This window comes from Nematolebias whitei, chromosome 13 (genome assembly GCF_014905685.2).
Source record: "Nematolebias whitei isolate Nwh7 chromosome 13, NemWhi1, whole genome shotgun sequence".
Lineage (NCBI taxonomy): Eukaryota > Metazoa > Chordata > Actinopteri > Cyprinodontiformes > Rivulidae > Nematolebias > Nematolebias whitei.
Window position 1 is genome coordinate 32,864,826 of NC_056510.1, and position 12,281 is coordinate 32,877,106.

The 12,281-nt window shown below is 42.1% G+C and overlaps 1 protein-coding gene across 1 annotated transcript in view; it reads left to right on the plus strand.

Moving 5' to 3' along the window:
* Positions 1-12,281, plus strand: part of usp9 (ubiquitin specific peptidase 9) — a 90,723-nt gene that overhangs the window by 72,566 nt on the left and 5,876 nt on the right. The window contains exons 36-44 of the mRNA XM_037687067.1: positions 4,059-4,815; positions 6,067-6,190; positions 6,259-6,484; positions 6,603-6,732; positions 6,812-6,997; positions 7,569-7,789; positions 7,874-7,962; positions 8,050-8,206; positions 8,372-8,584. Coding sequence (XP_037542995.1) covers positions 4,059-4,815; positions 6,067-6,190; positions 6,259-6,484; positions 6,603-6,732; positions 6,812-6,997; positions 7,569-7,789; positions 7,874-7,962; positions 8,050-8,206; positions 8,372-8,584 — 2,103 coding nt within the window. The remainder of the gene's footprint in view (positions 1-4,058; positions 4,816-6,066; positions 6,191-6,258; positions 6,485-6,602; positions 6,733-6,811; positions 6,998-7,568; positions 7,790-7,873; positions 7,963-8,049; positions 8,207-8,371; positions 8,585-12,281) is intronic.

Below are 12,281 nucleotides of genomic sequence, written 5' to 3' on the forward strand. Positions count from 1 at the left end.
TAAGAGACTGAGCTGAATACAGCACCTCAGACTGAGGAAGTCTCTCGTTGAGAGACGAAACGTTTCTACATTTTTTTGTTGTTTTGCTTTGTTTTGTTTTTTTGAATGTCCAGAGGACCAGATTTAACTTTTTTAGATTTTTCTACCTGGATTATTGAGCATGCATCAGGAGATCTTTTCATTCAATGTTTTTTTTCTTTCTGATGAATTTGTTTTATTTTGAATGAATGAATAAATAGATGGCTGAAAGCCAAACCACTTCCAAACCAGCAAATTAGTCTTTCCTCTCTTATCAGTGATGTCATCTGCTTTCTCTTCGCTTGTAAAAGCTTGTTCAGTCACATTCTGATGATCATGGGCACTCATTTTGAAGCGAAAACTTAACGCGCATTGGAGATTAGCCTAGCTTAGCATGCTACCACTAACGCCTTCTGGACTTGAGCTCTGCGTAACATTATGTCACCACGCACTTGCGTAGTTGTGTCGCACCTTTTTCTGTCCATGTTGAAACTGAAGAGGTCGCTTCAACCCGAACAGAAAAAGAAATGCGTCAGTGAAACGCTGTAATCCTATCGAAATATCGATTAACAGGTAAACGCCCCTTACCTGTAGATATGGGGCTGCCTGCAGCCAGGACGCTTTACAATCAGAGGGATTTGTGAAAAATCACCAGAACAAAATGGTTAAACGATGTCAGTGGAGAACAGGTAATCCAGACACATGTTACCCTGAGCGTTTAGAGGGTGGGATACAGTTTATTCATTTAAAAAAATTAAACGGAGTTTGAAAAACATGTAAAAAGCCAGGGACCAACCCCATCAGCTGATCACAAGTTATAAACGGGAAGTAGATACCACATGTTCATCTTTATGAAAGTTACTGCAGGTAAATCCATTTTCTGTCATAATTACATTGTATGCTTAATGGTTAAATTAAAGGTTAATGTTTAATTCAGGTTATGTTTATTTATCACATGCAGGTTAACACAAGGTTAACAGTACAATAAAATATTCAGGATGAGAAGAACTGATTTGACTCACTAAAACAAATAACAAACAAACAAGAAATACTAAAGCATTCAATAAGGGTACAACATAAAGTACCAAAAAGTGAAAAAGTAAATACAATATTTACAAGGTCCTAAAGAAAAAAATAGTAAACAACATGGTAGAATATAACAGTGCAAGTAGGATGAATTTGTATGAATAAATATTTCAAGGTAGTAATATAAGCTTAAATTCACATGATGTATACTGCACATAACTAGCATAAACTACACAGGTTGTGTGACAGATTATTGCACAGGTAGTGACTAACATGGCGATGAATTATGATGGTAAGGTACATGCATGATACAGCCACATAATGCATTAGCAATAAAATATTAGGCGTCACAAGCTAATATTAGTCATATTAGTTGTCACAGATGTGACTTGGTGTAATGTTATTGCCAGTTCAGTGTTATTTATTGAGAGTTCTGTAATCTGACAGCTTGTGGATAATAACTGTCTTTGAGTCTTTTCATGCGCGATGGCAGACTCCTGTATCGTCTGCCTGAGAGTAGTAGATGGAAGAATCCTTGTGCTGGGTGGATGTGGTCTTTAATGATGCTGCGTGCTTCACGCAGAGATAGGCTGTGGTAGATATCCTGGATGGTGTGGAGACTGCTACCATTGATGTCCTCTGCTGTTTGCACCACCCTCTGTAGAGCTTTCCAGCTCTGACTTGTGCAGTTCATGTACCACCCTGTGTTGCAGCCTGTCACCAGGCTCTCAATGGTTCGCCTATAAAAGTTGGTGAGGATGCTGGTGTTCGTACCGAACTTTACATTTCCTCATAGGCGAAGCAATCTTACCGTTCATGTAAAATATTTGATAATGTTCTTATAGAAACAATTCCTGAATGTTCATACTGTGTTAATGCTACATGTTTGTCTCTTGACCCTACAAGTGGCTAGGATGCATGAGAGAAGTGGAGCGTGCTCTATTCACACAAGGAGAGCTGTTGGTCAGGCTACTTCTTGTTGTGCCATTAACTCTAAAATAGTTATTGAATCAAGTGTTACTTATGTAGACAAAACTAAATGTTTAACACCCTGTTAAAATACACCAGAATGCAGGAAATGGCATCTACTTTATTCAAAATTTTCTGGGGGAGGACCCCCAGACCCCCACGAGTGTGCTCCCGATGCAAATGTTCACCACATTGTTCAAGCCAAGAGCCATTGTCAGCACTGAAGGCTGCAAACCCCCCCTAAAGGGCAGATTCTAGAATCAGCCCTGATGTAAGCTTATTTTTTTTTGTAACCTGATTTTTATCATAATGGGTCGTGATCTAAAGTGGGCCACTCTGAGGCATGAAACTCCAGGGCTGAAAATGAGTCCCACTCCGGCCCTGCCGGCAGCTCTTAAGCCTCCAGTATACTGCCGCGCACGTCCGTTCACGCGTACGTACGCGTGTACTGTATGCAGAGGGTTCAGTCTTCGTACTTCAGCGTACACCCCGAGCAGCTGCAGAGCAGCTTCACAGACAAGGGGTGTTTACCTTCTGTACAAATTGAGGTCGTCGATTGGTCATTTGCTGACACGCCTACTGGATTGATTGACAGGTCGGAAAAAAGAAGAAAAAAAAAACGAGCGCTGGCAGCCTCAGCCACAGCGGTGTTCTGTGTTTATATGTTGTTAATAAAAAGATCTAAAAAATAAATAAAAAACAGGGAGCGCTGGCTCTACAGCCCACACATCAGACCAGTCCACCAGGAAATCTCCAGACCCTCCTGCAGTCATGCTGGACCTGAATTTAATTCGCTCGTGACAAATTCCTTCATTTCTCACCATTTCAGTCATTGCATCAACGGAGGAGGAAGAGATCACTTGCCTCTTGGCAAAAAAACAAAAGAAAAGGCCAGATCAGAGATGAAGAAAGGGAATTTAATACATTGGTGTCGCATACAAAACAGTCCGTCCCTGGGCAGTTTATTGTGCGACTACGCGTATGCGGTCGTAAAAATTTGAGCTTTGCACAGACATGCCCTGGGGGGTACGCTTGTACCTCTGCGTACGTACGTGCGTACCTCTGCGTATGGATGTACGCGGCAGTATACTGGGGGCTTTAGGGTGCATTCACACCAGCCCTGTTTAGTCCGCTTTAATCGAACTCTAGCTCGTTTTCCTAGAAAGTCCGGTTCGTTTGGGGAGGTGTGAACGTGCCATCAAACTCTGTCACGGAACAAAAAGGCGAACTCTGGCCCGGGCTAAAACCTAGGTCTCGGTCCGGTAGAAGAGAACTCCAGCGCGGTTTGAGTACAGTGTGAATGTAAACAGACTGAGCCCCGCTCCACAAGCAAGAAGTGGAGTACAGCACAGGCCAAACAAACACGCATTTCTCTTGCCTTATATGGAGCCGTCAGCTGCCTTGTGTTTAAAGCAACATTCTCCATGGTCTTCTGCTCATGCTGAGTTCATTGTTGAAAATTCTTCTTTCAGTATTTCTTGGTGCAGCGCCCCCACAGGCGAGCGGGGGAATAGGTTGGTTCAACAGGTTGGCTCGACTGCACAGTGCAGTGTGAATGCAAACGCACCAGCTCAAATGTAAACAAAATGTCATGAATATTGGTCCCCAATCAAATCGAGTCTACCGGACTATCCGGTGTGAATGCACCCTTAATGGCTGTGCTGTTCAGGAGGAAGTGTGCCTTGGCCAGACAGCGCAAGGACACATTCCCGCACTGTTTGTCTGAAATGGTTGTGGTTTCTTTATAACAAATTTGAAAATTAGTGTTTCTTCTTGGTTAATAACCACAATATTTCTCCTCCATCAACTGAAAATATAACACATTGCCAATGATGCTGCCACTGTTTGTTTGTTTTTTTTCCTGTTTGCATGTGACGTGTTTTTGTAAGACGGAGGATGTTCTCACTAGTTTTATTTTATTTTTTTCTTAAGCCTTACTCTTAACTGTTGCAAAAAACATTGCAGGCTGCAGAGGGGTAAATCTCATTAAACTTTTAGAAGACTCAACTGAACCAAAGTTAATCTGTCATGTTTACCTTCATCAGGTGGACACAGTGAAGCGTTTGCTGATCAAGAAACTGCCGCCTGTCCTCGCTATCCAGCTAAAGCGCTTTGACTATGACTGGGAAAGGGAGTGTGCCATTAAGTTCAACGACTACTTCGAGTTTCCCAGGGAGCTGGACATGGAGCCGTACACAGTAGCAGGTGTGGCGAAGCTTGAGGGTGACGACGTGAACCCAGAGAACCAGATGATCCAACAGAATGAGCTGTCTGAAGCCACACCACCTGGCAGCTCCAAGTATCGTCTGGTTGGAGTACTGGTTCACTCTGGCCAGGCCAGTGGCGGACACTACTATTCCTATATAATCCAGAGAAATGGAGGTGACGGGGAGAAGAACCGCTGGTATAAGTTTGATGACGGTGATGTGACTGAGTGCAAGATGGATGATGAGGAGGAGATGAAGAATCAGTGCTTTGGGGGAGAGTACATGGGGGAAGTATTTGACCATATGATGAAGAGGATGTCGTATCGGAGGCAGAAGCGCTGGTGGAATGCTTATATCCTGTTCTACGAGCGCATGGACTCACTGGACAAGGACAGCGAACTTGTTAAATATATTTCTGAGTTGTCCATTTCCTCCACCAAGCCACATCAAGTCAAGATGCCTAATGTCATCGAGTGTAGCGTTCGCAAGCAGAACGTCCAGTTCATGCACAACCGGATGCAGTACAGCCTGGAATATTTCCAGTTCATTAAGAAACTTCTGACCTGTAACAGTGTCTATTTAAATCCCCCTCCAGGTACGCACCCCGTTTGTCTGCAGTTCAATGTCAAATGTTTGGTTTTTACTCATAAGACTTGAACTTGAACATAACACATGTAGTATTGTAAAAAAAAAAAAAATTACGTGTGAAGGAATAATACAAGAATTCAAAGCTCTTTTTGACAGATTTGGAAAATAATGGTGTATTATTTTAGGTTGTACAGACTCACATCCCGATTGTTCTTTAATACTTTTGGTTTCTTTGACCTTTTGAACACTGAATAATTTCACATATCTTTGTGCACATTCTATCCATTTGTATTTTAAATCAGTTCTCCTTGAGCTACAGCAGCTGTTATTATTAATTAAGGCACTAATCAGACTTTATTTTGGTAAAAATAACATTTAAACTTGATAATATCCTGAAATACTGTAGAGACTATAAACTGCAGATAATTGCGTCATCTCTTTGTTGGGCATATAAATCATAAATGCACTGTTCATTAGTACAAAGTTTAATATTTCACAGAAATAAATAGTAAATCAGTCACTAAAGAAACAGTGAAACTTTAAAACATGTTTTCAGTTGTCGTTCCTCCAGCAAAGATGTGATTTTCACTTTGTTTTTCTGAAATTATCAATAAATATTGTTTTTGTTTGATTTAAACAAACTTTAGATAACCAGATAAAACACAGTTGATCAAGTGATCAGCTTTCTATAATTTAGCTTTTTTTTAAACTTAATCTTTATTTTTGATAGGATGAAAATGGCAAAAATAAAAGTTTTTTTAAAAACATTTAACTCGATTCATAAAATAATTCTTAAAACAGGAAGGCTACATATTTTATCTTGCTGGTTTAGTATTTTAAAATTCTCACTATTCAGTTGAATATGGTAAAGTTCAGCTTTATTCAGGAGATGTTGACATGTGTACAATAATACCTGGAATGCCCAAATAAGGACGTAATTATGTTGAACAGATTTAAATTGAAGTGTTTTGTCCCGAAACATCACAGTGATAACTGAATGTTTTATTGTGCTCAGTTTACTCATGGTAGACTGCACTTTTTGCATAATTTATATTTTAGGAGTTTTGTGTTCTTGATGTGACTTCATGTTTTAGTAAAGACAAATCTTTTCAGATTACTTTTTCAACAATTGTTTGGGAATTTCATTGATAACAGATTGTCCATCTATTTCCAGTTGTGTTGGATGTAATTTTATTACAGTAAAGAAAACTAAATTATTTAGAAACTTTTCTGAGTGTACTAATTCTCTTTCCATCAGGACAAGACCACCTTCTGCCAGAGGCAGAGGAGATTGCCATGATAAGCGCTCAGCTGGCTGCTCGGTTCCTCTTCAGCACAGGTTTTCACACCAAAAAGGTCGTACGAGGTCCTGCCAGCGACTGGTAAGCTCCGTTTTCCTGTGATTTGGGAGATTTCTTTCTCGTCTAAAACCTTCATGTTTCCTCTCTAGGTATGACGCTCTCTGCATCCTGCTGAGACACAGTAAGAATGTACGCTACTGGTTTGCACACAACGTTCTGTTCGCTTACCCTAATCGGTTCTCTGAGTATCTCCTCGAGTGCCCAAGTGCTGAGGTCCGTGGAGCGCTTGCCAAGCTTATAGTCTTCATCGCTCACTTCTCCCTGCAAGATGGTCCATGTCCCTCCCCCACTGCCTCGCCTGGACCCTCAGCTCAGGTTAGACCTCGGGATGTGAAATGGAGCTTACAGAAAATACATACAAGACATTGAAAGGATTCTCATCCCGTATAATTGCTTCATTAATCCTTTGTTGTTTGTCATGTTTGTGGATTAGGGCTGTGATAATCTGAGCCTTAGTGACCACTTGTTGAGAGCTGTACTGAACCTGCTCAGGAGAGAGGTTTCTGAACATGGCCGGCACTTGCAACAGTACTTTAACCTCTTTGTCATGTACGCCAATTTGGGTAAGTCTGCAACGATCATCTAAAGTTAATCATGTGTCGATTTAAAATGTTTCACTTTCATTGCTTCAACCACCTGCAGGCCTGGCAGAGAAGACTCAGCTGCTGAAGCTAAATGTTCCTGCTACTTTCATGTTGGTAGCTCTGGACGAGGGTCCTGGTCCTCCCATTAAGTACCAATATGCTGAGCTGGGCAAGCTTTACACTGTGGTCTCCCAGCTGGTGCGCTGCTGTGATGTGTCCTCACGCATGCAGTCCTCCATCAATGGTAGGTGTACCACAGGAGTTGGGCTGCTCTCAGCTGGTGATCATCTGTGAATATGACGTGTTTGAGATGAGAGCTGAAGCCTCGTCATGATTTATGTCCTTCCTCTGAATTAAGTCACTGACGAAGTAGCCACTCTGAGCTTCTTTTCCATGAAAGCGTAGTTTGAAGCTATGGTTTTCATTATGATAATTAATTATTTGTATCAAGAATACTTGATGGCAAATGGTAAATGGACTGTACTTATATAGCGCCTTTCTATCTTATTTAAAGATACTCAAAGCGCTTTACACTACAATCTGTGCCCTCATTTACCCATTCATACAGCACTCTAATAGATCTCTACAAAGCTAATTGAACAAATCATTCTAAAGAGACTAATCAGTGCTTTAGATCACATTCATACACTGATGGGACACACATCAGAGGCTATGAGGGGTTTAGTGTCTTGCCCAGGGACACTTCGACATATGCTGGTGGGTTCGAACCCCCAACTCTCGCATTGAAGGACGACTGCTCTAACCACTCAGCCACAGCTGCCCAAATCTTTAGATCTTTTTTTTTTTCTTTTCAGGTAACCCTCCCCTTCCTAACCCGTACGGGGACCCAAATCTGACGGCTCCAGTCATGCCTGTACAGCAGCTGGTGGCAGAGATCCTGTTTGTGAGGACAAGCTACGTAAAAAAGATCATTGAGGACTGCAGCAACTCAGAGGAGACTGTGAAGCTGCTTCGATTCTGCTGCTGGGAGAATCCTCAGTTCTCCTCCACTGTACTCAGTGAACTGCTCTGGCAGGTGAACCATCATCACACCAACACGTTGGCCTGCAAGTGTTTTGAGCGCAGCTGTTGATGCATTTGGATTCTTTGTTGCCTTCAGGTGGCGTATTCCTACACCTATGAGCTGAGGCCTTATCTGGACTTGCTGCTACAGATCCTGCTTATCGAGGACTCCTGGCAAACACACAGGTCAGACTGGCTGCTGGGTCTGCAACACAAACACTGCTTTATTTTTAAATGAGATCACTCCTGAGCAAATTTAGTTTTTCTCTTCAGGATCCACAATGTGCTTAAAGGCATTCCTGATGACAGAGATGGGCTGTTTGACACCATCCAGCGCTCCAAGAGTCACTACCAGAAACGGGCCTATCAGTGCATCAAGTGCATGGTGGCCCTCTTTAGCAACTGCTCTGTGGCTTACCAGATCCTGCAGGTACACTTTCTGTCCCACTCTTCTTTTTTATTCACAACTACTTTAAGGATACTGAAATAAATATAAACTTTTGAGTTAAATGTCTTGGTAAGATTAGTGTAGTGATCTTCTTGCCCATCAGGTGAAACCATGTCTCCTAATCCTTCTGTTCATTGCTTCCTACAGAGTAACGGTGACTTGAAGCGAAAGTGGACGTGGGCTGTAGAGTGGTTAGGGGATGAGCTGGAGAGGAGGCCGTACACAGGAAACCCACAGTACACGTACAATAACTGGTCCCCTCCTGTTCAGAGCAATGAGACCTCTAATGGATACTTCCTGGAGCGCTCACACAGTGCTCGCATGACGCTGGCTAAGGCATGTGAACTCTGTCCTGAAGAGGTAACGGCATTTACAGCGCACCAGTTGGAACATGTTTAAAGATTTAACACAAAACTTCATCACAAATATTATATAAATGAGGCTGATACAGGTGCTGGTCATAAAATTAGAATATCGTGAAAAAGTTTATTTATTTCAGTAATTTCATTCAAAAAGTGAAACTTGTATATCGTATTCATTCATTACACACAGACTGATATACAGTGAGGAAAATAAGTATTTGAACACCCTGCGACTTTGCAAGTTCTCCCACTTAGAAATCATGGAGGGGTCTGAAAATTTCATCTTAGGGGCATGTCTACTGTGAGAGACATAATCTAAAAAAAAAAAAATCCAGAAATCACAATGTATGATTTTTTAATAATTTATTTGTGTGTTACTGCTACAAATAAGTATTTGAACACCTGCCAATCAGCAACATTTCTGGTCCTCAAAGACCTGTTAGTCCACCTCTAAAAAGTCCACCTCCACTTAGGGCTGCGTACCTTTCTAAAAAAATAGGTACCGGTATTGGTACCTTCACTTTGGTGTCGGTTCCTGGACGGTTCTTTTTTCAGTACGAATTTTGTAATTACTATTAATTCTAACAATAATAAAATTACGTTACACATTACAGTACAAATCTTGAGTTTTTTTTTTTACTTTGGTATTTTTATATTCCACGCAGTTTTCTTCCATAAAAATGAACAAATAATTTCCAGTTCAAAAGAACAGTTGCAAACCAGTGACACGTCAGTGTCTAATGCTCACTGCTACACACTTAGGACCTTTTCACTAACATCTGCTTTCTCTGGACACAAACAAGCCCACTCCTGGCTGATGGTGTCTCCAGCAGTAGGAAGTGTTCACTCTGAGGGTGTGGATGATGCTTGTTGCACACACAGATCCCTGGTTGTCAGTTTGATAGCACTGACATATTGTCCCTCACATTCCACCTCCAGGTCACTGGATTCACTGAGGTTAGGGTTGATGGCAGACTTCTGTACCTCTGTGTCTCTTCCTGAATCTTCTCTGTGGTTCTCTGGGGTTTAGGGCTCTTATCATCTCCCTAATTGACATTAGAACACAAAACATCAACAATAACATGGTTTTGTTATTATTGCTCAAAAACCATTATCTAGGCTGAGAAATAAAAGCTTAACTGGTCAACAATATTCTTTAAAGTTTACTTATGGGGATCGGCTGTGGCTGAGTGGATAGAGCAGTCATCCTCCAATGCAAGAGTTGGGGGTTCGAATCCACCAGCAGTCACATGGCGAAGTGTCCATGGGCAAGACACTGAACCCCTCATCGCCTCCGATGTGTGTCCCATCGGTGTATGAATGTGATCTAAAGCTCTGATTAGTCTCATTAGAATGATTTGTTCAATTAGCTTTGTAGAGCTCTAGTAGAGTGCTGTATGAATGGGTAAATGAGGCACAGATTGTGGTGTAAAGCGCTTTGAGTATCTTGAAATAAGATAGAAAGGCACTATATAAGTACAGTCCATTTACCATTTACTTACCTCCACCATGCAGCTTCCACTGTAGAAAAAGGCAGCAAACTTTTAACAACAAAGTTTGTGACTGTCCTATGACCCCCCACCTCACTTTTCTTTTGTCTGTCTCTGTCCTTACATCAGGGTCAGAACCTCCTGTGAGAACATAAACAAACGGTGAACATTAGCTGACCTTTTTAAGCTGCTGATCTGATGGATGAGCACATTTTTACAAGCTAATCTTTATCTGTTGCTGTCAATGTTAACTTCTGAGTTTAGCTAGCTACGTAGATAAAATAAATTTACACACTAATATCTTAAAGTTAGTGTTACATGGATTCTAGTTTAATTCACTGCAATGTACATGTTAAGCTGCAGTAATGTTAACAAACGTAAACTTACCAGCTGAAACACAGACACAGCTCCGTCCTCTGAGTTCTTTGATGAAGAGGAGTCCGGTCGTGGAATGTTGATTCAGGACAATCATGCTCTAATGCTCACAGGCTGACTTTAATGCCGAGAAGAGGGGCGGAGGCTGCTGTCCTTCTCTCTCCTTGCAGAAAAACACGTTCGACAACACGCGCTACACACGTGAACCCCGTCTGTGGGTTTAACCAGCACCATAGACATGCAAGCTTTAGGGCAGCTCTATACAGCTCTGGGTGTAAACATCTGTTTGTCATATGTCTGCATTTTACCTGCCGGCGTGCTGAAACCACGTGACACGTTACAGCCAATACTTAAACTTGACACCGAAAAAGTGACTTTTCAATCCATACACCAACCAACGCAGTTCGGTCGGTGCTATAAAAGAACCTCGGTTTGGTATACAGCCCTACCTCCACTCCACTTATTATTCTAAATTAGAGGCACCTGTTTGAGGTCGTTAGCTGCAAAAAGACACCTGTCCACCCCACACAATCAGTAAGACTCCCAACTACTAACATGGCTAAGACCAAAGAGCTGTCCAAAAACACCAGAGACAAAATTGTAGATTTCCACAAGGCTGGAAAGGGCTATGGGGCAGTTGCCAAGCAGCTTGGTGAAAAAAGATCAACTGTTGGAGCAATTATTAGAAAATGGAAGAAGCTAAACACGACGGTCAATCTCCCTCGGACTGGGACTCCATGCAATATCTCACCTCTTGGCGTATCAATGATCCTGAGAAAGGTGAGGAATCAGCCCAGAACTACACGGGAGGAGTTGGTCAATGACCTGAAGAGAGCTGGCACCACTGTTTCCAAGGTTACTGTGGGTAATACACTAAGACGTCATAGTTTAAAATCATGCATGGCACAGAAGGTTCCCCTGCTTAAATCGGCACACTTCCAGGCCCGTTTTAAGTTTGCCCATGACCATTTGGATGATCCAGAGGAGTCATGGGAGAAAGTTCTGTGGTCACATGAGACCAAAATAGAACTTTTTGGTCTTAATTCCACTCGCCGTGTTTGGAAGACGAATGATGAGTACCATCCCAAAAACACCATCCCTACTGTGAAGCATGGGGGTGGAAGCATCATGCTTTGGGGGTGTTTTTCTGCACATGGGACAGAACGACTGCACTGTATTAAGGAGAGAACGACCAGGGTCATGTATTGCAAGATTTTGGGGAACAAACTCATGACAATGACCCAAAGCGCACAGCCAGGATAACCAAGGAGTGGCTCTGTAAGAAGCATATCAAGGTTCTGGAGTGGCCTAGCCAGTCTCCAGATCTAAACCCTATAGAAAATCTTTGGAGGGAGCTCAAACTCCGTGTTTCTCAGCAACAGCCCAGAAACCTGGCTGATCTAGAGAAGATCTGTGTGGAGGAATGGGACAAAATCCCTGCTGCAGTGTGTGCAAACCTGGTGAAAGACTACAGGGAATATCCTGATGCATGCTCAATAATCCAGGTAGAAAAATCTAAAAAAGTTCAATCTGGTCCTCTGGACATACAAAAACAAAACAAAGCAAAAACAACAAAAAAATGTAGAAAGGTTTCGTCTCTCATCCGAGAGACTTCCTCAGTCTGAGGTGCTGTATTCAGCTCAGTCTCTTAAATAGCACCTTCTCAGAGTGGATCAACCAGTTTTGCTGCTGACAACCAAAACCAGCTGATCACATGCTCAAGAAGGACCATCAGCCTAACGATGGATCATTAGCACACTGATGGCTGTTTACTATTCACAGAGGGCTGAGTGATACTAGCAATCACAGCATTGTAAGAGGGGGACAATT